General features: G+C 42.5%; 1 protein-coding gene and 1 pseudogene across 1 annotated transcript; one reads left to right on the top strand and one right to left on the bottom strand.

Moving 5' to 3' along the window:
* The window catches only part of LOC129650346 (rho-related BTB domain-containing protein 2-like), a 150,215-nt pseudogene that overhangs the window by 106,535 nt on the left and 16,588 nt on the right, over positions 1-27,092 (top strand).
* Positions 362-18,795, bottom strand: LOC129650349 (tumor necrosis factor receptor superfamily member 10D-like). The gene is made up of 3 exons (XM_055578733.1): positions 18,555-18,795; positions 1,216-1,315; positions 362-591 (listed from the first exon to the last, which is right to left on the bottom strand). Exons 1-3 carry the CDS (start codon positions 18,723-18,725, stop codon positions 443-445), a joined length of 420 nt encoding a protein of 139 aa, XP_055434708.1. The 5' UTR covers positions 18,726-18,795; the 3' UTR covers positions 362-442.

A 27,092-nucleotide genomic window follows, 5' to 3' on the forward strand; every position in this document is an offset into this window, starting at 1 on the left:
GGGCTGGGGTGAGGTGTAATCTGAGATGCTGTGGATGGAGAGGAACCCTTGGTTGATGTCCCAACGGGTGATGCCCTGCTGGAGAGGCAGAGGGACCTCAGGTCATGAAGACTGAAAGAGGCTGAGACCCCAGAGTAGAGGGCATGGCGCCCGCAGGAGCCTGGCCCAGGATCAGACACATCACACAGCTCAAACCCAGCCCTGCCCCACTCCCCCAGGCCTTCTGCACTCTTACCATCCAGCCCCCTCCATCAAGGGACACGTTATTCTCCTCTTTCCAGCTGATGTTCTGAAAGACTTCCCTACCAGTTGAAATGCGTTATGCAAGTAACTTCTGTTTTCATTATTTTACTGACCTAAGACAGGATGAAGACCTAGCTGGGCTGGAAATCAGGTCTCTGACTCCTCGTCCCATTTAAATCCCATCTCATCACCCAGCACCCTAACTGCAGGCATGCGGGACCACAGGCTCTGTACCTGATTTGCAAGTCGTGCAAGGTAAGCAAGAAGGGAGGGTGTTTGAATGACTGGTGTAGTCTATCCCATCGGTGCATGGGGCACAACCTCCAATGGCTTCTTCCATATAGAATCCTGGGAAGGAAGGGAAAAGCTGGTGAGAAAATCCCCACAGCATTCCCTGAGGCTGGCAATGTGGCTGCGGAGGCCTCTTTTGGCCATCTGTGGAATCCACAAGGGGAACTCTCCTCAACTGGGCTTTCATCTTTTGATTCTTCATCTAACACATACCCTAGACCAGTACTGCCGACAGAAATATATTACAAGCCACACATCCAAGTCACACTCATAGCTGGCACATTAAACAGTAAAAAGAAAGGTCAGGAGCTTCCCTGGTGGCTCAGTGGTAAAGAATCTCCCTGCCTATGCAGAATACATGGGTTCGATCCCTGGTCTGAGAAGATCGCACATGCTGCAGAGCAGCTAAGCCCACGTGTCACAAACACTGAGCCTGCACTCTACAGCTCGGGAGCCACCACCACTGAGCACACAGGCTGAAACTACTGCAGCCCGTGCACCCGAGAGCCTGTGCTCTGCAACAGGAGAAGCCCCCCAGGGAGAAGCTCAAGTACCGCAACTGGAGAGCAGGCCCCGCTCTCCACAACTAGAGAGAGCCCATGCAGCAACACAGCCTCAGCACAGCCAAAAATAAATACACAGACATGAAGACAAGGGTTGGAGACCAGTCTTATAATCTACCTGGTGGACATAAGTTCTGCTGGGGGCTCCGTTCCAGTGGGGCTGATGACTGCTGGTGAATTTCATCCTTCCTTACAGATATGGCTGAAGCAGCTTTGACCTATGGGGACAAAGCAGGGACAGGCATGAGTGGCTTCCACACTCTCACCCCTTCTAGGATCCACCCCACATTTCCTTGACCACTACCTGCAAAATGAAACAGAACTGGGACCTTTCTTCCCAGCTCTCAACTCTCATTCATGTTTGTTCTTTGGCCTTTTGTGCTAGCAAGTAACTTACACTTAAGTTTTTTCCCCTGTATTTTTTCCTCTTAAAATGTTTATTCCAGAAAGTATGTGCTCAGATATGTCCAACTCTTTGCAACCCCATGGACTGTAGCCCATCAGGCTCCTCTGTCCATGGGATTCTCCCAGCAAGAATTTTGGAGTGAGTTGCCATTTCCTCCTCCAGGGATCTTCCCGACCCAGGGATCAAACTTCAGTCTCTTGCATCTCCTGTGTTGGCAGGCTGGTTCTTTACCACTAGCACCACCTGGGAAGCCCAGAAAGTATGGACAAGGAAAATTTTTTTTATAAGGACACAGAAACCATAGAGATCCCCTTGATTAGAGAAAACATCCATTATTTTGTGTCTTGACTTCTTCTATTTGACCACGTGTGAATACTCTCAGGCTCTCTCTTTCTTTCTCACAGTGCGTGCACACACACACACACACACATTTTCACAAATGAGGGTTCTGCCATGAATACAATTTTTCATAATCAGGATATAGAATCACATATTGAGTAATGGACTTATGGCTTTAATCCAACAAGCGGTCCCCAAAAGGCAGCTGTCAGTGTTCCACAAAATACCAGAACCACATGGAGAAAGAAGAAATTGCAATATAGGGTTTTGAGCCAAGTCTCTGTGCTAAAAATGACAGAATGGGGCCAGTCTGAAATCACTGGAGTCTGAGGATTCCACCAGGATTAATGTGTTGATTATAGTGTTCTGACGTTCAGGATTGTCTTGTCATTTGGGGGGAGACTGCCCTCATTTGTGGGAAATACACATTCAACTGTCCAGTCATGGGATCTGTCATGTCAGCAGCTATGTTTCAGATGATACAGGAAACAAAGGGTTTTGTATAGTTTTGTAACTTTAATCTGGGAGTGATTTAAAGTAGAAAATGACATGAAGAGGAAAAAAAAGAAAGAAAAACAAAGTGAAAATGGAAACAGCTTATGTTGAGCCCAGTTCAACTGCCTGCATCTAAACAAGATAAAATGCCACCAGTTAAATATTTGGGGACAGCTAAGCTCATATGTGTCCCCTAATCATCCTTTCCCCAGTCTGGGCCTCCTCCGAGTCACCCCAAATTGGTGGACTCTCCCTTCCCTGCCCTCACAATCCTATGCCTTCCTTTCTTCCCTGGTTCTCCTCTCACAGACTCTCTCCCTCAATGTTTTGTTACGAACAGTTTCAAACATCCAACAAAGTTCTAAGATTCATTCATTAAACTCTTATATGCTCACCACCTAAGTTCTGTAACTTAGGTGTATCACATATTTCTTTCTCTATCCATCCCCCTCTGTCCATTCTCCTGTCTTATTTTTATGATGAAATTCATATCTGCAACTTTTAATACATCGGCATTATGTCAGTAACTCAAGCTCAATATTTCTTTACAGTTTACGTCAATGTTAAGATTTCCAAAGAAAGACGTGCACAATCTTACGGGAACCATTCAAAGAGTTTTTTGGTTTTTTTTCAATGCATACAGTTGGGAAATCCAAACCCTCTATCTAGATCATGGAAATTAGCTTGCTTCAAAACATTCCCTCATGCCCCTTCCTCAGTTATCCTAATCTCTAATGTGACCCCAAGAGGGAGTGGCCTTCATCATATGGAGGAAGGTCCCTTTTCTGACAGTAAAGAATCTGCCTGCAACGCAGGAGACCCAGGTTCAATCCCTGTGTCAGGAAGATGCCCTGGAGAAGGGAATGGCAATCCACTCCAGTATTCTTGCCTAGAGAATTCCATGGACAGAGGAGCCTGGCAGGCTACAGTCCATGGGGTTGCAAATTGTTGGGACACGATTGAGCAACTAACACTTTCACCTTTTCATTACAGGGGGTTAAGTGTCAGTTCAAATTCTTTTTCTGCATCTGTTAAGCTGTTCGTATAGTTTTTCTCCTATACACTGGGGTGTGTGTGTGTGTGTGTGTGTGTGTGTGTTTTAAATTTTTAATTAGAGGAGAGTTACTTTATGTGACGTTTCTGGCATAGTTTTTAAAGATCTATTTATTTGTGAAGCCACTGCAATGAGAAACCTGGGCACTGCACTGAAGAGCAGCCCCTGCTCACTGCAACTAGAACAAGTCCACGTGCAGCAATGAAGACCTACTGCAGCCAAAAATCTAAATAAATAAATGGATCATATGAAATATTTTTTCAGTTAGGAAAAATAAAACAAAGACCGACCCACAACATCAGATCAAAACTACTGAATTCCAGGAACCAAAGCTGGATGCACCTGTGCCCAAGTGTGTGTGTATAGCTGGGTTACAGTAAAAATACACTTGTATATTTACAAGTACAAAATATGCTTGGTGGGTTGACCCAGATTCTACTCTTCTAGAAAGTCACCTACTAACGTCATCAGAAAACATATATGGTTTTATTTTCAAATATATTCAATGTAATAATTTTGAAAAAAATCAGAAATGTTTAGTTTTAGGAGGATTATTACTAAATATTATAACCACCACACAGTGGAATACATGCAGCCTTTATTCAATCATACAACAACCATAGGAGCACCCGCTCTGTGCTGCCTGCTTGAGGTTTCAGGAATATATTGACAGCTAGTGAAAACAAGACAGGTAATAAGTAACACAACATCTCTTAGAGCAACCAGTCTACCACAGCTGGCTCCCCTCCCCTCCATGAACCTGATCTCCCTCCTTCACCACTTCCTCTTGGGGCAGAAGATCGAACCAGAACAGCCTTTTCCAGTTTCTACTGCAGTCCTGGGCAAGCAGAAGGGCCAGGGCCCCACGAGGTCCATCACACGCTCATCAGCATGGACTCTGTTGTTTTTCTAGCTTTAGTTGCATTACTTTCTGTTCTAATCTGTACTACTTCCTTCCTCTGTTTACCTTTAGTATGTTCTTCATTTTCTAGTGTCTCACTGTATAGTATTAGGTTATTGATTTGAGATTTTTCTTCTTCCTGAATGCAGTCATTTATAGGCATAAATTTCTTTCTAAGTTTTCAGCTGCTTTAGCTATATCCCATAAGTGTTGGTATATGGTATCTTCAGTTTCATTCATCTTAAAAGATTTTACAATTTCTTTTTTGATATCTTCTTTGACTAATCGGTTATTTGAAAGTGTGTTGTTTAAATTTTATCATAGCTGTGAAGTTCCCCAATTCCTTCCTGTTCGTGATTTCTAATTTCATTCCATTGTGGTGGGAGGGTATGTGTTCTATTATGCCTCTCCTTTTAAATATATTGATATTTGTTTTATGAGCTAGTATATGGTTTATTCTGGAGAATGTTCCATGCACACTTGAGAAGAATGTATTTTGTTATTGACTGGAGTATTCAATAGATGTCCGTTGGTCTAATTGTTTTATAATGTTGTTCAAGTCTACTATTTTCCCGTTGATCTTCTTTCGGTTTATTATGAATCCTTACAGATTAAGGAAATTACATTTCTAAGTGTGATTTGTGTTCTGAGTACTTTTTTCTAGTTTGTTTTTATCTTTGTCATGATTTCTTCCCTTTGGCTTTCTTCTTAATTTTTATATAGCTTTGGGCAAGTTTTATAATTTGTTTTCATACTGAAGAAGTTCTTCCCCTCTCCAAAGTGGTAAGACATTTTTTCTCATATTTTTGCAGTACTCTTCTGGTTTCATATATTACAATTCATTCATTGATCCACCTACTTTTAATTATCCAATAAGAAGAGCATAAGGAAGAAACATCATTCTTTTTCAGAAGGCATCCTAGTTGCTGTATCATCATTATTGAAGAGTGAATTTTTTATCATTAATAGGAAGTGTCATCACCATAACACATTATTAAGGAAAGGTTTTAAAGGTTGGGTGTTTTAAAGAGCATCTTTCATTATTAATAAATATGAGTTAGATGAGAGAGACAGATCCTGCAAGGAAGACTGAGGTCATCTGAAGGAGGCGAGCCCAGGAGGTGAAGGTCAAGCCTAGGGACATGGGGTCCCGGGTTGCGACAGCTCTTCCACGTCTTCAGCTCCGTTCCAGATCACAGAGCCCCTTCCTGTGGGTCGCTGTTTGACTCGCTACAGGTCGGACCCATTTTTCCTCTTGTCTTCCCGCCAGGGCCCAATGGCATGAGCTTTGTTTGAAGGCTCTTCCCTCATCACTGTATTTTTTCTGTGCCTCTTTGTGTCTCTTAATGACTAGGAGCTCCTTGAGAACCAGAATTAGGACTTCCTTCTCTAAGTTCTAGAGGCCCAGGTGGTGCTGTTCAATAGAGTAATCACCAGGTCCTTATGGGAATGGAGCACTTCAAACAGCTTCTCTGAATCAAGATGTGTTGCAAGTGAAAAATACATTCTGAATTTCAAAGACAGTATTTAAGAAAAAAAGTCCAGCAATGTTTTATATTGATTGTTGTTGTTTAGTCACTAAGTCATGTCCAACTGTTTGCGACCCCATGGACTGTAGCCTGCCAGGATCCTCTATCCATGGGATTCTCCAGGCAAGAATACTGGAGTGGGTAGCCACTGCCTTCTCCAGGGGATCAGGGGATCATTCCCTTCTCATGGGATTTTCCCGACCCAGGGGTGAAACCTGGGTCTCCCGTGTGGCAGACAGATTCTTTACCATCTGAGCCACCAGGGAAACTCCTGAGCTTCCCTGTACCCCATTTTCTCCCCTCTTCCTATAGAGCCCCAACCGCCCCCAGGCTTTCCCATGCTGGTGGGCTCTTCTGAGGCTGCAGAGGCCCCTCCTCATCTGACTGTGTGGCCCCACACTGCCCCTTGCAGTGTCCATCCCCACACCTCCTCAACACATTTCCCCTTAGGCCAAGCTAGCTTCTCCACTGGGCACAGCAGGCTGCAGGTTAGAGCCCATGATCCCATCAGTGGCCCATGAAAAATTTTTCAGTATATATGTAGAATCTAGAGAAATGGTACAGATGAACCTATTGCAGGGCAGGAGGAGAGACACAAATGTATAGGACACACATCTGGACATGGGATGGGGGTGGAGGTGGGGGAGGGAGGGATGGGATGAACTGGGAGATTGGGATTGACATATATACACCGCCACGTGTAAAATAAATAACTAGTGGGAACCTGCTGCATAGCACAGGGAATTCACCTTCATTCTCTGTGATGACCTAGAGGATTGGGGAGGTCCAAGAGGGAGGGCTATGTGTATACATATAGCTGATTCATTTCATTGTACAGCAGAAAATAATACAATATTGTAAAGCAATTATACTCCAATTTTTAAAAAAAATCTTGAAATCATACAAAACTATTTGCATAGAGTTCAGTCTCAGGTATATTCATCTTTATACCTATTGAGTCCTAAATATAATCTTTAATTATTTTTGTAAGCAAGAAGGGGCCTAGAAAGCCCAAAGGTGCTGACAGCAGACAGAAGTCATAATGAGGCCACGAGTGTGCTCCTTCAAGGTTCCTATACAACCCTGAGCCAACTTGACTGGCCTCACACCCAGCCCTGTTCTCCAGTAGCACCTGAATCTTTCCTATTTAGGGACTTGAAGGTCAATAGTAATTCGCAGTCCTCTGACACTCCAGTGTTGGCTGAGGTTGGCAGGAAGAGTCAACAGGTGGAGGACGCGAGGGCCTCGTATTTAAAGCTTGACTGAAGCATGAAGCTCAGCTTGTGCCCACACCCTTGTGACCCTTGACCTAGATGAGGCCTCCCCTCACAGGACTCCTCCTGCAGCCCAGGGAGGCCAGGGTGGGCCTTGCAGAGGCCCTGCAAGGACAGCTCTGAACACTCAGCAGGAGCCCGGGGGCTGCAGGGCACAAGCCTGGATCCTCTTCCCGCCCAATGAGGGGGAGTGAAGGGATCCTGACCTGCAGACAGCAGGAGCCTGTCCCCTCTCCACTGTCTTGTCAGAAGACCTGGGACAGGAGGTTGCCCCTTCCTTCTCCTCATCCAGCCAGCTGTCCCTGATGGGTCCTCTACGTCATCCCTGTGTCTGTACCCAGGTGCCCTGAGGAAGCTCGTGGCCATGGCCTATACCCCCTGGAGCAATGTCAAGTGTGTGGACCAAGAATCAGGTACCCTGGCCCATGAGGAGACTCCCTCTCCCTCCTCAAGCAGTTCACACACACATACACACACTCACACACACACTTTTACAAATAAGCATTATACATAGTGCAAACAAACAAAAAATCAGATTACAGGATCAAATGTTAAGGAACTATCCTCAGGTTTTTAAAAGACATTGATCTTTTGTGTATTAACTATAGGTTTTGTTTTGTGAAGCCCAAGAATACTGAAGTGGGTAGCCTGTCCCTTCTCCAGGGGAACCTCCCAACCCAGGAATTGAATCGGAGTCCTCTGCATTGCAGGGGAGTCTTTACCAGCTGAGCTACCCAGGAAGCCCCACATATGACAACTTATATCTATAACAGTCTATTTTAAGTTGATAACAAGTGCGACCCCATTCTAAAGCTCATCATTTTTAGTCTCCTACGCCCAACATTGTACATTTTTGATGTCACTTTTCACATCTTTTCATCTTGAATATTCCTTTGTTAATTACTGTAATCCTAGTTATTTTTACTGCTTTTGTCTTTAAGCTTCATATTAGCTTTATAAGTAATCAAACCAGTACTGTTACTAAATATTTACCTTCCAGTGAAATTTATTCTTTCTTATCTGTTCTTGTTATTATTTAATGGCTTTTATTTTCAGCTTAAAAAAATTTTTTTAACATCTGTTTTAAGGCCAGTTTAGTGATTAACTCCTTTAGCTTTTGTTTGGTAACCATAACCATAATGTGCTCAGTCATGTCCGACTTTTTGGAGCCCACCAGGCTCCTCTGCCCGTGGAATTTTCCAGGAGAGAACACTGGAGTGAGTTGCCATGTCCTCCTCCAGAGGATCTTCCCCACCCAGGGATGGAACCTGCATCTCCCGAGTCTCCTGAATTGGCAGGCGAGTTCTTTACCACTCTTGACCATTCTTTAGGGCCAGCTGTCTGGAAAACTGTTTCTCTCTCTTCGATTAATGAATAATCACTTTGCCATGTAGAGTATTACTGGTTAGATGTTTTTTTCCTTTTAGCATTTTGAATATATTGTGCCACTCCCTTCTGACTTGCAATTTTTGTGCTGAAAAGTCTGTTGATAGCCTTATGGGGGTTCCCTTGTATGTAACAAGTTGTTTTTCTCTTGCTGTTTTTAATATTCTCTCCATTATCTTTAACTTTTGACATTTTAATTATAATGTGTCTTAGTAAGGATCTCTTTAAGGCAGCAGCAGCAGTAGCAGCAAGGATCTCTTTAAGGTCCTTATTTGGAACTTTCTGAGCTTCCTGTATCTAGATGTCTGATTCCTTCCCCACGTTAGGTAAGTTTTCAGCCATTATTTAATCAAATAAGTTTTCTGCCCCTTTCTAGTTCTCCTTTGGAGCCCTATAATGCAGTATTGCCCTATAATGTCCTTTAATGTTGTCCCATAAGTTCCTGAAGCTATCTTCACTTTATTTCATTCTTTTTCTTCTCTGATATTCTGATTGGGCAAGTTCCACTGCTTTGTCCTTTTTTAAAACATTTTGAAAAATATATATTTGTCTATTTGGTTGCATCAGGTCTTAGTTTTGTCACGTGGCTCTTTTGTTGCAGTGCATGGACTCTCAGGTTGTGGTGTGTGAGCTCAGCAGTCGCAGCGTGTGCTTAGTTGCACCGTGGCATATGGGACCTCAGTTCCCTGACCAGGGATTGAACCTACATCTTCTGCATTGCTTTCTGGTAGCTCAGCTGGTAAAGAATCCATTTGCAGTGCAGGGGACCTCAGTTCAATTCCTGGGTCGGGAAGATCTGCTAGAGAAGGGATAGGCTACCCACTCCAGTAATCTTGGGCTTTCCTGATGGCTCATCTGGTAAAGGATCTGCCTGCAATGCGGGAGACCTGGGTTTGATCCTTGGGTTGAGAGAAACCCCTGGAGAAGGGAACGGCTATCCATTCCAGCATTCTGGCCTGGAGAATTTCATGGACTGTATAGTCCAGTTCAGTTCAGTCGCTCAGTTGTGTCCAACTCTTTGCGATCCCATGTATTGCAACACGCCAGGCCTCCCTGTCCATCACCAACTCCCAGAGTTCACTCAAACTCATGTCCATGGAGTCAGTGATGCCATCCAGCCATCTCATCCCCTTCTCCTCCTGCTCCCAATACCTCCCAGCATCAGAGTCTTTTCCAATGAGTCAAATCTTCGCATGAGGTGGCCAAAGACCTGGAGATTCAGCTTTAGCATCAGTCCTTCCAAAGAACACCCAGGACTGATCTCCTTCAGAATGGACTGGTTGGATCTCCTTGCAGTCCATGGGACTCTTAAGAGTCTTCTCCGACACCACAGTTCGAAGGCATCAATTCTTTGGCGCTCAACTTTCTTCACAGTCCAACTCTCACATCCGTACATGACCACTGGAAAAACCATAGCCTTGACTAGACGGACTTTGTTGGCTAAGTAATGTCTCCGCTTTTCAATATGCTACCTAGGTTGGTCATAACTTTCCTTCCAAGGAGTAAGCGTCTTTTAATTTCATGGCTGCAATCACCATCTGCAGTGATTTTGGAGCCCAGAAAAATAAAGTCTGACACTGTTTCCCCATCTATTTCCCATGAAGTGATGGGAACAGATGCCATAATCTTCGCTTTCTGAATGTTGAGCTTTAAGCCAACTTTTTCACTCTCCTCTTTCACTTTCATCAAGAGGCTTCTTAGTTCCTCTTCACTTTCTGCCATAAGGGTGGTGTCATCTGCATATCTGAGGTTATTGATGTTTCTCCCGGCAATCTTGATTCCAGCTTGTGCTTCTTCCAGCCCAGCGTTTCTCATGATGTACTCTGCTTAGAAGTTAAATAAGCAGGGTGACAATATACAGCCGTGACGTACTCCTTTTCCTATTTGGAACCAGTCTGTTGTTCCATGGCCAGTTCTAACTGTTCCTTCCTGACCTGCATACAGTTTCTCAAGAGGCAGGTCAGGTGGTCTGGTAGTCCCATCTCTTTCAGAATTTTCCACAGTTTATCGTGATCCACACAGTCCAAGGGGTCGCAAATAGTCAGACAGGACTGAGTGAATTTCACTTTCACTTTCCCCTGCACTGTAAGCTGGAGTCTTAACCACTGGGCCACCAGGGAAGTTACCACTGCTTTGTCTTTGAGATGACTGATCCTTTCTTTACTTTACCTAGTCTGCTGCTGAACCCTTCTATTGTTTTTCAGTTCAGTTATTGTATGTTTCAGCTCTGTGGCTTCTATTTGACAGTTTCTTATATTTCCCATCTCTTTCTTGAAGTTCTCACTGTGTTCATCCATTCTTCTCCCCAGTTCAGCAAGCTTCTTTATGACCATTACTTTGAACTCTTTATCAACTAAATTATTTATCTCCATTTCATTAAGGCTTCTTCCTAAGGCTTTATCGCATTTAGTGACTTGGAACAGGTTTCTCTGTTTCTTCATTTTGCTTGACTCTCTGTGTTTCTTTCTATACAGTAGATGAAACCCCCTCTCTCCCAGTTTTGAAGGAGTTGCCTTGTGTAAGAAATGAATTTTTCATTCAGCCTGCTCTTAGTCATCTCTCAAACTCTTGGGATTGTTGAAGCAGCCTACTATATTTTTTAAGAGTTCCCAGTAGTTGAGCATGTGCCAAGACCTGTCCTATTGCAACGGAGCAGGACACTATGGTCCTTGCCCCTCCCCCCACTACGTCCTTTGCCTGCCTCTTGTCTATGGAAAACTTCAGTCCAAGAATAAGTTTCATCAAAGAAGTGAGAAATGCAGAAACTAAAGAAAATAGTCAAAGGAGACCAAATAATAATAATGTAGTGATTAAGCTTAGTCAAGGATCTTTCTTTCTTTCTCAAGGGCTATAGATAATATTCTGAGCCATATCCTGTGAGCTGTCTTTTTTTTTTTTTAATTAATTTAATTGGAGGCTAATTACAATATTGTAGTGGTTTTTGCCATACATTGACATGAATCAGCCGTGGGTGAACATGTGTTCCTCATCCTGAACCCCCTCCCACCTCCTTCCCCATCCCATCTCTCAGGGTCATCCCAGTGCACCGGCCCTGAGCACCCTGTCTCATGCATCGAACCGAGACTGGAGATCTAGTTAACTATGATAATATACATGTTTCAATGCTATTCTCTCAAATCATCCCACCCTCATCTTCTCCCACAGAGTCCAAAAGTCTGTTCTTTATATCTGTGTCTCTTTTGCTGTCTCCCATACAGGTTATCGTTACCATCTTTCTAAATTCCGTATACATGTATTAGTATACTGTACTGGTGTTTTTCTTTCTGACTTACTTCACTCTGTATAATAGGCTCCAGTTTCATCCACCTCATTAGAACTGATTCAAATGCACTCTTTTTAATAGCTGAGTAAGATTCCATTGTGTACCACATCTTTCTTATCCATTCATCTGCTGATGGACATCTAGGTTGCTTCCATGACCTAGCTATTGTAAACTGTGCTGCGATGAACATTCGAGTACACATGTTTATTTCAATTCTGGTTTCCTTGGTGTGTATGCCCAGCAGTGGGATTGCTGGGTCATATGGCAGTTCGATTTCCAGTTTTTAAAGGAATCTCCACCCTGTTCTCCATAGTGGCTGTACTAGTTTGCATTCCCACCAACAGTGTAAGAGGGTTCCCTTTTCTCCACACCCTCTCCAGCATTTATTGTTTGTGGATCCGTGTGAGATGGTATCTCACTGTGGTTTTGATTTGCATTTCTCTGATAATGAGTGATGTTGAGCATCTTCATGGTGAGCTGTCTTACAGATACTGAAACCCCAAGTGGGGAAGTTAACTACATGATGACCAGACTGTACCCAGGATATGAGCTGCCACAATTCCAAGAACTGGCCTCAGAGAAATGGAAACAAATGGACCCTGGAACTGGACCTAAAACAATTAAGATGATGTTGGTCAGACCACCGATGATCAATTTGAAGATGACTATCAGAGCTGACTCTGCTGTTTCTGTATGTGGCTCCCTCCTAACTTCTGTCTATAAAAGCTCTTGCCCACAGGTTGCCGGTGGGGGCGGGGAGTCGGCCTTCAGAGAGATGTTCACCACTCTCGCCCCCCAGTTGTAAGCATCTGAAATAAAGCAAACTTTCCTTACCACCAACCTGGACTGTTTATTGGCTTTTGGGCAGAGAGCAGCCAGACCCACACACACACTTGCAGTAACACTATCCCAAAGGGGAAGATCTCAGTGCCTAGATTCAGGTTGACTGGAAGTCAGCCACATACACACACAAAGAAATTTACAGGCCAATATTCTTGATGAACACAAACGCAAAAGTCATCAACAAAATTTTAGAAAGCTGAATTCAACAATACATTAAAAGGACCATACAACATAATCAGTGGGATTTATTCTAAGGATGCAAACTATGGTTCAAAATTTACAAATAAAAAAAAAAATCACAGTCAATGTGATATACCACATTGGTAAAATGAAGAACAAAAGTCATATGATCATCTCAATGGGTACAAAAAAAGCATTTGACAAATTCAATATTGATTTATGATAAAACTCTCAACAAAGCAGACATAGAGGAAATACACCTCAACAAATAAAACCCTATGTGACAAGGCCACAGCAAACACCACATTCTATAGTGAAAAGCTGAAATTATCTCCTCTAAGATCAGGAACAAGATAAAGACACTCACTTTTGTCATCTTTATTTAACATAGTATTAGAAGTCCCAGCCAGAGCGATTAGGTAAGAAAAAGAAATAAAAAGCATCCAACTTGGAATGGAGGAACTAAAAGTGTCACATTTTGCAGGTGACATGATATTATGTATAGAAAATGCTAAACACTCCACTGAAAAAAAACCTCAAGACTAATAAATGAAGCCAGTATAGTTACAGGATATAAACATCAATATGAAAACATATGGTGCATTTCTTTACATGAATAACAAACCAGCAGAAAGAGAAATAAGAAAACAATCTAATTTACAGTGGCATCAAAAAAATAAAATTCCTATGAATAAGTTGAATAAATTTAGCCAAGGAGGTCAAAGACCTGTACATTGAAAACTGCACAAATAAATGGAAAAATAGTCCATGCTTATGGATTTGAATAATCAGTATTTGTAAATGTCCATATACCCACAGAAATCTATAGATTCGATGCAATTTTTATCAAAATTTCAATGGCACTTTTCACAGAAATAGGACAAAGAATTAAACTTTTTACAGAACCACAAAAGACTCTGAAGAGCCAAAGTAATTTTTTAGAAAAGATAAGGAAGGCTGGTGGCATCTTGCTTCTTGATTTCAAACTATGCAAGTGAAAGTGTTAGTCGCTCAGTTGTGTCCAGCTTTGCGATCCCATGGACTGTAGACAGCCAGGCTCCTCTGTCCATGGAATTTTCCAGGCAAGAATAATGGAGTGGGTACCCATTCCCTTCTCCAAGGGATCTTCCCAACCCAGGGATTAACTCTGGGTCTCCCCCACTGCAGGCAGATTCTTTACCATCTGAGTCACCAGGGAAGCCCTGTATTGGAAAGGGAGAGTCTTAACCACTGGACCACCAGCGAAGTTCCTTAATGAAGGATTTTTGCGTGTATAATAGATGTTGGTCAGTATTTTTTTTTTTTGGTAATGTCATTGTAAGTTTTTGATACCAGGGTTGTGCTGGCTTTATAAAACAGTGAAGAACTGTTGCCTGTTCATATTTTCTGAAAGAATTTGTATAAGACTGATATTATTTTTTCTATGAATATTTATAGAATTCCTCAATGAAACTACATGGGCCTGCAGTTTTCATTGCTGTAAGATTTTAAGTGATGAATTCTAATTCATAAAAAGATAAAGGATTAATCAGATTTTCTTTTCATCTTGTATTTGTTTTGCTAAGTAATATTCTCAAGGAATTTGTCCATTTTATTCAAGTTCAAATTTATTTGACATTAAATTATCCCTAAGTTCCCCTTATTGTCCTTTCTATGGCTGCAGAGTTTGTTATAATATCTTATCATTAATTGTTGATACTGGTATTTTTTGTTTTTTTGGCCTTTTTTCTTTTAAAATTTGGTTTGTTAATTTTGTTCATCATTTCAGAGAATCAACACTTGGTTTGTCAATTCCTTTCATTATTTGTATTCTATTTCATTGATTTCTACTCATAGTATTATTTTTTCCCTATTCTTCTGAGTTTAATTTACACTTATTTTATGGTGATTTAAAAATGTGAATCTTCAGGTCGCTTTTTTTTCTTTACTTTAAAAAAATTTTACTCCCCACTTCTCCCAACCCCCTATTCTTTTTAATAGAACATCTTTAATTGGAAGAGCTTCCCAGGTGGCACCAGTGGTAAAGAACCCACCTGCCAATGCAAGAGACTTAAAGACTTAAAGAGATGTGGGTTCAGTCCCTGGGTCGGGAAGATTCCCAGGGGGAGGACACAACAACCCACTCCATTCTTGCCTGGAGAATCCCTTGGACAGAGGAGCATGGCGAGCTACAGTCCATAGGGTTACAAAGGCTAGGACACAACTGAAGTGACTTAGCATGCACTCACACTTTAATTCGGAGAAGGTGATGGCACCCCACTCCAGTACTCTTGCCTGGAAAATCCCATGGACGGAGGAGCCTGGTAGGCTGCAGTCCATGGGGTCACTAAAGAGTCGGACACGACTGAGTGACTTCACTTTCACTTTTCACTTTCATGCATTGGAGAAGGAAATGGCAACCCACTCCAGGGTTCTTGCCTGGAGAATCCCAGGGACGGGGGAGCCTGGTGGGCTGCCGTCTATGGAGTCGCACAGAGTCGGACACGACTGAAGTGACTTAGCAGCAGCAGCAGCAGCACACTTTAATTGAAAACTGCAGTTTAAGCACTGTGTTAGCAGCTTTTCACAAGTTTCCACTTAGTATGTATTCATTACTATTTGTTTTTAAATTCAAAAAAAATATTCTTTTGATTTCATGTAAGAACCATAATGATTTGAAGGATGTTGCTTAATAGTCAAATTTTGGAGTCCTTTTCTAGAGATCATTCTTGACTAGCAATGTAATTTCATTAAAGTCAGAGAATAGAGTTTATATGATTTCATTGCTTTTAAACTTATTTAGACTTTTTAAATTGTCTAGAATGTGGTCTATCTTAGTGGAAGTACCACATTCATCAAAAAAGAATGAGTCTTCATTAGATGTTGCAAGCGTGCTCTCTGAATGTCAATTAAATCAAGATGGTTGATTTTTCTTTTTCTTTTTTTTTTAATTTGGTCTCTCTGTGCAGCTTTGAGGATGTTAGTTCCTCAACCAATGAACCTGTTGTGCCCTCCATAAGACAGCTGAGTCCTAACAACTGAACGGTCAGGGGAATTCCCATTATGGTTAACAGCGTTACTTTTGCTGTTGTTTAGTGGCTAAGTTGTGAGAGACTCTGAGACCCCATGGACTGTAGCCTGCCAGGCTCCTCTATGGGATATTCCAGCAAGCATGCTGGAGTGGGTTGCCATTTCCTCCTCCAGAGGATCTTCCCCAGCCTAGGGATCTAACCTGTGTCTCCTGCATTGGCAGACAGATTCTTTACCGCTGAACCACTGGGGAAGCCCGATAATGTTACTACCCTTTTTCATTTTCATTAAAGGGTGATATGATAGTCCTTTGATTTCATCCATTTTTGCTTTATGTATTTTTAAAGCTCTTTTATTAGGCACAATATATTTATGGTTAAGATGTCTTCCTGATGAATTGACACTTGTAACACTACAAATATACGTTTAAAAAATCTTTGGTAACATCAGATGAAAACTTGAAATAGTCTTCTATGGACCTGGGCAATCCTTCAGCATTGACATTCAGTTATCTCTATTCTGTCCCCAGCTTGCCGGTCACATTTCCCACCACCCAGATCAATACCCTCCATGCCCCTCAGAGCAGGACACAACACTAACATTAGTGCAGGCATCTTAGAACCCACACCACCCACGCATTCAGGGGGAGTCCTGTCTGCAGCCTGCTGAGTAGCCCTGTGCAGGGGCTGTGGGGCACCGGGGACAAGGCGAGGTCCTTGCTTTCCTCAGGGCAGTTCTGGCCACAGGAACCTGAGGCAGAGACAGCAATTCCCGTAAAGTCACCAAGGTGAAAAGAGCCTGGAAGGGCTGCAAGGCAGATGGGACAAGACTCCCAGTGGCAGAGAACAGGTGTGGACATGGAGGGAAAAGTCCCACAGTGCCAGGATCACAGACAAGAACGAAGTCAAAGTAACGGGAGTGGGGGTGGGGGGGGGTGGGGCTGGGATGGACGAGGAGCAGGCTTCCTGGTGTGTAATCTCCATTTTGGGCTGTTTGAGAGACAAACACTGGGGTGCACCAGTGCGGTGGAGATGTGAGACTTTGCCACTCACAGACTTGTGGTGTGTGTGTGTGGAGAGTGGGTTGGGGGTGTGAGAGAGAGAGAGAGAGAGGAGGGAGACAGGAGGGCTGCGGTGGAGCAGCAGCGTGGGACAAAAGAGAGGGAAAGGAGGAAACTTCCCTGGCGGTCCAGTGGTTAGGGTGCCGCACTTTCACTGCGGGGGTCAAGGCTGGATCCTAGGTTGGGAACTAAGATTCCTGCAGCCTTTGAGCCTTGGCCAATTAAAAGAAAGGAAGGAACTGAGAACGGAGGATGGGTCGTGGAAGTGTCTTCAGTTCGGCTCAGCAATTTGTCCACCGCTACCAAGCTGGTGAAGTTAGAGCTGAGTCCCGAGTAGGGATTTCCTTTCCTGCTTCTTACCACTTACTTCCCCCAAGTGATGCAATACTGTTAGCTGGGTTTGCAGAGTCTAGTTGGACCTTGCTGTGTTCCCATGTGACTTCCCGGAGCTGATGTAACTGTTTTAGGGTCTAGCTTGATTTTCACTATCCCTTGATAGGTTACCCAAAACAACACTACTCTTTCCTCCCTGGGGACAAATGGGCCCTAAAAGCTGCACCGTTTCGTTTTTTTGTTTGTTTTGTTTTGGTTTTTTTTGAACAAAAGATTCTTTAAATTCTATAGTGCTTTACAATTTTCAAGCGATTCACACACAGGATTTCATATAATCTCACAGTAACTCTTCTTTTCCCCTCATCCCTATCTTGACCCTCCCTGCTTCCCTCTCCTCACTGGTAACCACCAGGTTTTCTCTGTATCCCTGAGTCTGCTTCTTTTTTGTGTGTTACTCACTAGTTTGTTGTAATTTTTCTATTGCACGTGCAAGTGTAAGTAACGTGTAAGTAACATCATACAGGGTTTCTCTTTTACTCTAAACCTCATCAGCTGTGACAAAGCCATCGTGTCAGACTTGTTCTCCAGGTCTTCCTGTGCTCTGAGACCTGTTTCTTCTAAGATTTGTGTGGCTGTGGGGTTGTTTTTACAAGTAAAAAGACAGCTAGGTTAACAGTAGACCCTTCCGCCTGGAGTTCAGGGCAGCCATTAAATAGTTTTTTCAGGATGCATGCCACACCTGTTTCAGACTCAAAACAGAAATCAAAAGAACATCTTCAGACCCTTTCCTCCTAAACTAGACAGAGCCCCTGAGGCTAGCCGCCTGATTACTGGGGATTTACCCTGTAAGCCCTGTGGGTTGCTGCGGAAGAAAGTGGAAGGAATTTGCAAAATGACTGACAGCAGCCCAGAAGGGGTGCTGAATGCAAGGGAGGGTGGGAAAGCTACTTTTCTGTACAAATCGAGGGGAAGAATAGATGCGATGAGCATATTCTAGAATCTCAACAAAAAAGGGGAGGGGAGAGGAAAAAGAAGAAGGGACACGGGAGGGAGGAGAGGGGAAGGAAGGGGAGCGGAGAAGCTTGCAAAAGAGTTTTCCATTCTTTTCCCTTTGGAATTTACTTCTGGGACAGCCAGACAAGCCTAGGACCGGGACAGAGAACACAGGCTCTTCTCCCTCTGGGCCCGGGTCGGTCCCGCCAGGCCCTGAACCTGCTCCTTCCTCGCATTCAGCCCACGGTAGATCTCGCTCGGACATGCCCCGGCCGCAGCTGACCCGGGCATGCACACCGCCGGGTCTTTTCCCGCCGCCATTTACCGGCCACCCGGCGCGCGTTCCGGAGTGGTACCCGCGGTGGTACTCACCCACAACACGACACCCATGACGAAGACGAGGTACCCGAACCGAAGTTTGGGGCCACCGGAGCGCCCTGCACCGGCGCTCGAGGAGGCCGGTGCCTTCCGTCCCCGCTGCCGCTTGCGGTCGGGCAGCGTTCGCTGTCGAGGTCCCCGCAGGTTGATGGCAGGCACAGTCATGAGGAATCTTCACGGTCGTCCGTGGAACTTGGAAACCCGCCTCTGATGGCCAGACGTCGGAGCTCCTCGCTATACCGCCGCGGGGCTCCTCGCTATACCGCCGCGGGGCTCCTCGCTATACCGCCGCGGGGCTCCTCGCTATACCGCCGCGGGGCTCCTCGCTATACCGCCGCGGGGCTCCTCGCTATACCGCCGCGGGGCTCCTCGGTATACCGCCGCGGAGCTCCTCTGTATACCTCCGCTCCCGCGCACTGTACTCACGCTTTCAGAGAAAGCAGGCGGAGGTGGCCCCTCCTTGTCTTACTCAGGATATTGCTCAATCAGTGCCGGAAAAATAAGAATCTCCGTCTCTCTCTCTAGACGGCGAGTTGAACGCAGCCTGTGCGTGCTCAGTCGCTCAGTCGTGTTCCACTCTTTGCTGACCCCATGGACTGCGGCCCACCAGCCTTCTCTGTCCATGGGCTTTCCTAGACAAGAATACTGGAGTAGGTTGCCATTTCCTCCTCCAGGGATCTTCCCGATCCAGGGATGGAACTCTCCTCTCCTGCATCTCTTGCATTGGCAGACGGATTCTTTACCAGGGAGCCACCTGGGAAGGCCGAAGCACGCAGAGTTGGCATTAAAGGTTCTTCTTGAACCGGATCCCTTCTCAGGGGCAACGACCCTCCTGAGCTACCTCTGGTCCTCTGACTACCGCTCTCAGCTTCTGCTCCTCCCAGGCTCATTGACAGTGTGGGTGCCAGGGAGGGATATCACTGTCTCCAGAGTCACATGGCAGCTCTGTCCCAGGGGAAAGTTGTTCAATCAGAGGTTTGCTCTTAGCATCTTAGTAGCCAGGTGCCTGACTGGAATAGATACTCAATGAACAGGTGGGTGGACAGAATGAAGGTCACAGAGACGGCCATCGGTGGGTCTGAATTCAGGTCACAAATAGGCTTCGGATGTCCTCCATCACTACCTGTGCGTTGCAGTAATGCCAGGGTCAACGTCTGCCTTTCACACGCAGGACTTCATACCATCTCCTCTCGACCCTACTGCTCTTGCAGTCAGGCAAGCTAGAGGAATCCACTCCATTCAGCCTTTCTTGGAAATTTTTCTTCCCCGTAGATTCTTTAAAGCCTTTGGGAAACAGAACTGCTGGACGCTAATTGGCATATGAAACCAAACGGGCCAGGAGGAGGAGGTCCCCACGTGGGTCAGGCGCGTCCAGCTGTCCGGAAACATAGGCGCTCAAGCGGCTCAAGTCTAGGTCCTACAAAGCTACGGGCGACTGTGGGCTGGGGACTGGGCAGGGGAGACACGAACCGGGAGCCTCCAGCTCCACCCTTTTGTATCCGTTTTGTGAGGCCGGTGTGGTAGGAATTAAAATTCCTTTTTCCTCCATATGTTTATCCAGCGGTTCCAATACCATTTATTGAAAACACTTTCTTTTCCCATTGAATAATATTTCTGCCTTTGTTGAAATTCAATTGACCATCTGTATGTTCCATTTCTGGACTCTATATTGTGTTCCATGGGTCTATTCATTTTCTGTCCTGTGCCAATACCACGTTACTTGATTGTGTGTGTGTGTGTGTGCTCAGTCGTGGTCCACTCTTAGCGACCCCATGGACTGGAGTCCGCCAGACTCCTCTGGCTGTGGAATTTCCCAGGCAAGAATACGGGAGTGGGTTGCCATTTGCTTCTCTAAAAGCTTTTCTGACACAGGGATGGAACCGCGTCTCCTGCTGCTCCTGCACTGGCAGGCGGATTCTTCACCAGTAAGCCTCCTGGGAAGCCTGTTGCCTTGATGACCATAGCTTTATAGTGAGTGTTGAAATCAGGTAGTTTAAGTCCTCCAATTGTTCTCTTTTTCCTTTGAAATTGTTTGCGTTTCGATATGTTTTATATAAAATAATTTTAAAAGTCCTGCTGGGATTTTAATCCATATTGCATTGAAAGTGATGATTGACAAGAATTAACATTTTAACAATATTGAGTCTTGCAATCAATGAGATGGTTTTATATTAGACCTTTCTTACTTAATCTTGACAACATTTGGTAAGCTTTCTGTGTACAGATTGTATACATCTTTTGTAAATGCATTCCCAAATGTTTTTGATGTTACTTTCAGTGGAATGGTTGAGATTATTGGTTTTTCTTTTCAGTCCATGGGTCCCAAAGAGTGGGACATGACTGACTGAGCATGTTTTAGACAGCTTATAATTTCAGCTTGCTTTTTTCCAGTTGGAGAATCTTAGCCTTATAAATGACATGTTTATTCTAGTTACATTCATTGTTGTAGCTTTATTCAGAATATATGATTTGCCACAATTTTTTCATTTTGCCTTTGTTTTTTTAACAATATTTTCACTGGGTATAAATGAGTAATGAGTCAACAGGGTTCTTTCACCACGTTAATTCTTAGCTCCATTGTTTACGTCAGGTCATTCATTGGTCTTTTGAATGCAAAAAAAATGTTTTTTATGCACAAAATTTTCTCTTTGTTACTATGATGTGCCCAGGTGGTGTTTTCTTTATATTTATCTTTCTTTGGGGCTTTCTAAGCTTTTTGAATTTGTAAATTGGTGTTTTGTACTACAGTTGAGAAAATTACGGCCATTTTTTTCTCATTTGTTCAGTTATTTCTTTTCAGTCTTCGATCCCAAACATATTCCATGGTGTTGTGCCGAAGGTCACCAAGACTCTGTTCCTTGTTTTCTTTCAGTTTTTTTTTAACCTCTGCTCTTCAGATTGAATGCTCTTTAGATCTATCAAATCTCTCTTCAAGTTCACTCATTATGTCTTCTGCAGTGTTCAAACTCTGTTAATAACATTCAAGTGAATTTTTAATTTCAGATAATGGGATTTTCAGTTCTAAAATTTCCTTTTGGTTCTTGTTTTATAGTTATCACTTCTGTGCTGAGATATCCTAACTTTGTTCATTTTAATACTTTTCTACAGGCCAAACATATATTTTAAAGCTCCCCAAAAGAGATTCTATTATGAATTAGAGGTGAGAACCAGTAAAAAGATATAAACTTTACCCGGAAGGAAGAGATATGTAATGGGAAGTATCGGTAGCAGAAAATGTTAAAATCCCTCTGTCCATGGGATTCTCCGAACAAACATACTGGAGTGGGTTGCCATTTCCTTCTGTAGGGGATCTTCCCAACCCAGGGACTGAACCTGGGTCTCCTGCATTGCAGGCAGATTCTTTACTGTCTGAACCACCAGGAAAGTCGACAGAGAAGGTATTATACTTTATTGACAAAGAAGTCTAAAGGGAAACCCAAAGACAACAGAGAATAGATAAACAAGCACAACAAGGGAATTTTAGTCTCTGACAGCAACCGCTATCACAAAAATAAATAAAACCTCACCCTAAACACCTACTTAGCTCAGTTCCCTTACCAGTTACATTATGTCTAACTTTAAGCAGAAAATTATATGGCATCCTAAAAGACCAAAGCCAAAAACACTCATTGAGGTTTAAGAGATAGAGCCAGCACCAGAATGAGACACAGATATGGTGGAGATGTTGGAATGATCACATCGGGAATTTAAAACAACTAGGCATAATATGCTAATGATTCTAATAGAAAAGTGGGCAGCATGCAAGAACAGATAGGAAATGTAAGCAGGGAGATGGACACTTCAGGAAAAAAATTAAAAAGAAATTCTAGTAACAAAAACCCCCACAATGTAACAGAAAAAAAGGATGCTTTTCATGCGCTCATGAATAGAATCAGCGGAAGGGGAAGCATCAGTGAGCTTGAATCAATGTCAACAGAAACTTAGAAACCTAAGTACAAAGGGGAAAACAAAAGAATTAAAAGGGCAGAACAGAATATTCAAGAACTGTGGGACAATTTAAAAAGGAAGTAACATAAACATAAGGGGAATACCAGAAAGAAAAGGAAAAGAGAAGAAAAAGAAGTATTCGAGGAAATAATGACTTCACATTTTCAAAAATAAATGATAGACATCAAACCACATATGTAGGAAACAAGCAGAACACCAAGCAGGAAAAATGTTAAAAAAAAATTTATGCATAGGCATCTCATACCCAAGCTACAAAATACCAAAGAAAAAAAAGAGAATCTTAAAAGAGGCCTGAGGCTCAAGAGGGAGGGGATATATGCATATATATAGATAGCTGATTCAAGATGTTGTACAGCAGAAACTAACAACATCGTAAAGCAATTATACTCCAATTAAAATATTTTTTTAATTATATGGTTTCATGAGTGATTGTGAATAAACTGAATTTCAATTCTAAAAAAGAAAAATCCTGAAGGAAAAAGCATTTTTCCTGCAGAGGATGAAGAATAAGAATTGTAAAAAAAAAAAAACCAAGAAGAAAGTGAGGTAAAATACTTAAAGTGTGAAAGGAAAGAAAATCCCACCAACCCAGGGTTCTTTGTGGAAGAAAATTGTTCTTCAGAAGTAAAAGAGAAGTAACAACTTTCTCAGACAAACAAAAATTGAGGAAACTTGGGCCTTGCAAGATATGCTTTTAGGAAGGTGTTTTGTTTTTTTTTTCCAGAAAGAAAGGAAATGATAGAGGTCAAACACTAAGATTTGCATAAAGAAAATAGCTTTAGAGAAGGAATAAAATAAGACAAATTTTTTAAAAAGGCAAATTAAAATCTTGTACTTAGTTTTTTGAAAGAAGTTCTATATATTCAACAGTTCTTTATTGAACACCGACTATGGACCAGTAACTCTTTAGACTCTGGACAGCCAGAATGTCATCCTGGAGCTTATCCACTAGTAAATATATCCACAAACCACTTTCTGATTCTTCAGTGAAAACTATATTAATTATATTGCTATGAAGTTTGACTATTTAATCCAGATTAGAGACAAATGACATTCTAAGATTACTTATTCTCGTTTGGTCCAACAAAACCTGTGGAGTGAAGTCACTCAGTCGTGTATGACTCTCTGTGACCCCATGGACTGTAGCCCACCAGGCTCCTCTGTCCATGGAATTCTCCAGGCAAGAATACTGGAGTGGGTAGCCGTTCCCGTATCCAGGGAATCTTCCCAACCCAGGAATCAAACCCGGGTCTCCTACATTGCAGGTGTCTTTACCGTCTGAGCCACAGAGAAGCCCATTTGATGCCACAGATAATAATTTGTTCCAAATGATACTAGCCAAAATGTATGTAGTGATGATAACTTCTTGATAAGTGAAATGAATGAAAGCAGTATTATGAAGGATGGGAGGGAGGGATTGGGATGGCATTGCTGTTGAGTACCTGTACTGCCTGTGAAGTGATAGTGTTATTAGAAAAAGGACTTGGATTCGTTTTATTTTTAAGTTCTTGTTATTTGTTTATGTGGCTGCACTGTCTTAGTTGCAGCAGGTGGGCTCAGTAGTTTTGGTGCACAGGCTTGGTTGCCCTTTGTAAACCAAAGGACAGCTACTTAGAAAGTACAAAAAGAAAAAGAAGAAGTAAAACTTATATGCCAACAGAGGTTAAAAATGAAATCATATAAAGTGTTCAATTAAACCCACAGAAGCCAGAAAAAGTGGAAGTCAATACAAGAAACAAACAACAAGGCAATGAATACAGAACAGTAACAAATATTTTAGATTTATAACTCAACTATATACATAATAATTAAAACATCAGTGGTCGAAATACCCCAACTGAAAGGCAGGGACTGTCAAAGTGGATAAAAACAAACAACACTCAACTGCATGATGTTTGGGGGAAAAAAAGGCAATGGAGATACAGACAAGCAGTAAAAGTGTAGAGAAAAATATGCTAACACTAAAACTAGAAAGGTGGGATGCTTATATTAATTTCAGACAAAGCAGACTTCAGAGTAAGGAAAATTATCAGGATTACAGAGGGGCAACATGCAATGAAAAAGAAAAAAAGTCAATTCTGCATAATTTTTCCAAAGACATAACAATCTTTAATGTGAATGCACCTAACAACAGAGTGTCAAAATATACATGAAGCAAAAATTGATAGAAAGGCAAGGAGAAATAAAAGAATCCTCTATTATAGCTAAAGACTTCGATAGCCTCCATCAGTAACAGATAGATCCATCAAGCAGAAAATCAGTAAGATCCTAGTTGAGCTCAACAACACCATCAGTCAACTGCATCTGTGACATCTATAGTCTACTTCATCCAAAACCAACAGAATACATGTTCTTTTCAAGCTGACATGGAGTATTCACCAAGATAGATCACATCTGGGCCATAAAACACTCCTTACCAAGTTTTAAAGAATAAAAATCTTACAATGTCTGCTCTCAAACCACAATGGAATAAAACTATAGAAATCGATAACAGAAACAACTGGAAAATCCTAAAATATTGGAAATTAAATAATAATTTCTCAATCACACATGGTCACATGAAAAAGGATTTAGAGAAATGGAATATTTTGAACTAAATGGAAGTAAAAATAAAATGTATTAAACTTTGTGGGCTGCAGCACAAGCAGTGCATGGAGGCAACTTTGTAGCAATGAATGCACATGTGAGAAAGGAAGGAAGATCTAAAATCAATAGTCTAAGATTTCATCTTAGAAAACTAGCAAAAAGAAGAGCAAGTTAAATTCAAAATAAGAGAAAGAAAAGAACAAATAAAAACCAGAATAAAAATCAACACAACTGAAAACAGGAAATCAATAAAGAATATCAACCAGACCAAAGCTGGATGTTTGAAAAGATCAGTAAAATTGAGAAATCTCCCATGAGGTTCATGGGATAGAGAGAAGTGGGGGGAGGTGGTGGAGAGAGAGAGAGAAATGACAAATTTCAAGGAAGAAGCAGAGACCATAACAACTAATCCCAGGGATGTTGACAGAATAATCAAGTAATATTATGAGCTACTACTATGTCTATGAATTTGATAACCCTGATAAAATGGGCCAAATCCGTTTGGTAGAACTTAAGAAAAATAGACAATCTGAATAGGCCTATATCTGTTAAAGAAATCAAATCAGTAATGAATAAAATACCCAAACAGAAAGTACCAGGCCCAGATGGGCTCACTGGTGAGTTCTACCAAACATTTAAAGAAGAAATTCTACCAATTTTCCAGTCTCTTCCAGAAAATAGAAGCAGAGGGAATATTTCCTAACTCATTCTATGAGGCCTGCATTACCCTAATATCAAAACGAAAGACATGACAAGAAAAGACAACTACAGACTAATATCTTTCAAATGTCCATGCAAAAATCCTCAACAAAACATTAGCACATCTAATCAAGCATAAGAAGAATTATATACCATGACCAAGTGGGATGTACCCCAGGTATGCAAGACTGGTTTAATATCGGAAAATCATTCAGCATAATCCACCACATCAACAAGCAAAAGAAGAAAATGGTTTGTTCATATCAAAAGATGCAGAAAAGCATTTTTGAGGAGCGTATGTAGGGACTTCCTTCATACTGTTAAGATGCTGAAACTTTGAAATCCTGATTTTGCCCATATCTTTCTGGATGCTACTTCCCTGGTGGCTTTGACGGTAAAATATCTGCCAGCAATGCGGGAAACCCAGTTTCGATCCCCAGGTCGGGAAGAACCCCTGGAGGAGGGCGTGGCAAACTAATCCAGTATTCTTGCTGGGAAATCCCATGGACAGAGGAGCCTGGTGGGCTACAGACCATGGGGGTCACAAAGTGTCGGATACAACTGAGACTAACACTCCCAGATCCTATTGTACTTGAATGGTTAATAAAACCACAGTTCAGTTCAGTTCAGTCACTCAGCCATGTCCGACTCTGCCAACCCATGAATCGCAGCACGCCAGGCCTCCCTGTCCATCACAACTCCTGGAGTTCACCTAAACTCATGTACATCGAGTTGGTGATGCCATCCAGCCATCTCATCCTCTGTCGTCCCCTTCTCCTCCTGCCCCCAATCCCTCCCAGCATCAGAGTCTTTTCCAATGAGTCGACTCTTTGCATGAAGTGGCCAAAGTACTGGAGTTTCAGCTTTAGCATCATTCCTTCCAAAGAACACCAAAAAAAAGTTTCTCCTAAACCCTGTTTCAAATTGCTAGTGTCCCCCTCCTCCCTTCGGGAAGCAACAGGATTTTTTTTTTAATCTTCACTGTGAGAACCTGGCAGAGCTCCTGGAAGTAAAACTCCTCACTTCGAGGGATTCCTTCTAAGACTGGCCTTTTTGGTATTTTTAATTTTCAGACTTATCCACATATAGTTTTTTGATACTTTGATACTGGTTTCAAAGGAGGATTTCTCTTGCAGGTGTCTGCTCTAGCAAGTGTGATTCTCTGTAGCTTATCTGTTTCCCCAGTTTTGGTGATAGAAGTTTGCCCTTTGACCTCAGTTCTCTGATGGGTCTAAGAGTTGTTCATTTATTGCTTTTTCAGATCTTTGTTAGGACAAA

This window comes from Bubalus kerabau, chromosome 4 (assembly GCF_029407905.1).
Source record: "Bubalus kerabau isolate K-KA32 ecotype Philippines breed swamp buffalo chromosome 4, PCC_UOA_SB_1v2, whole genome shotgun sequence".
Lineage (NCBI taxonomy): Eukaryota > Metazoa > Chordata > Mammalia > Artiodactyla > Bovidae > Bubalus > Bubalus kerabau.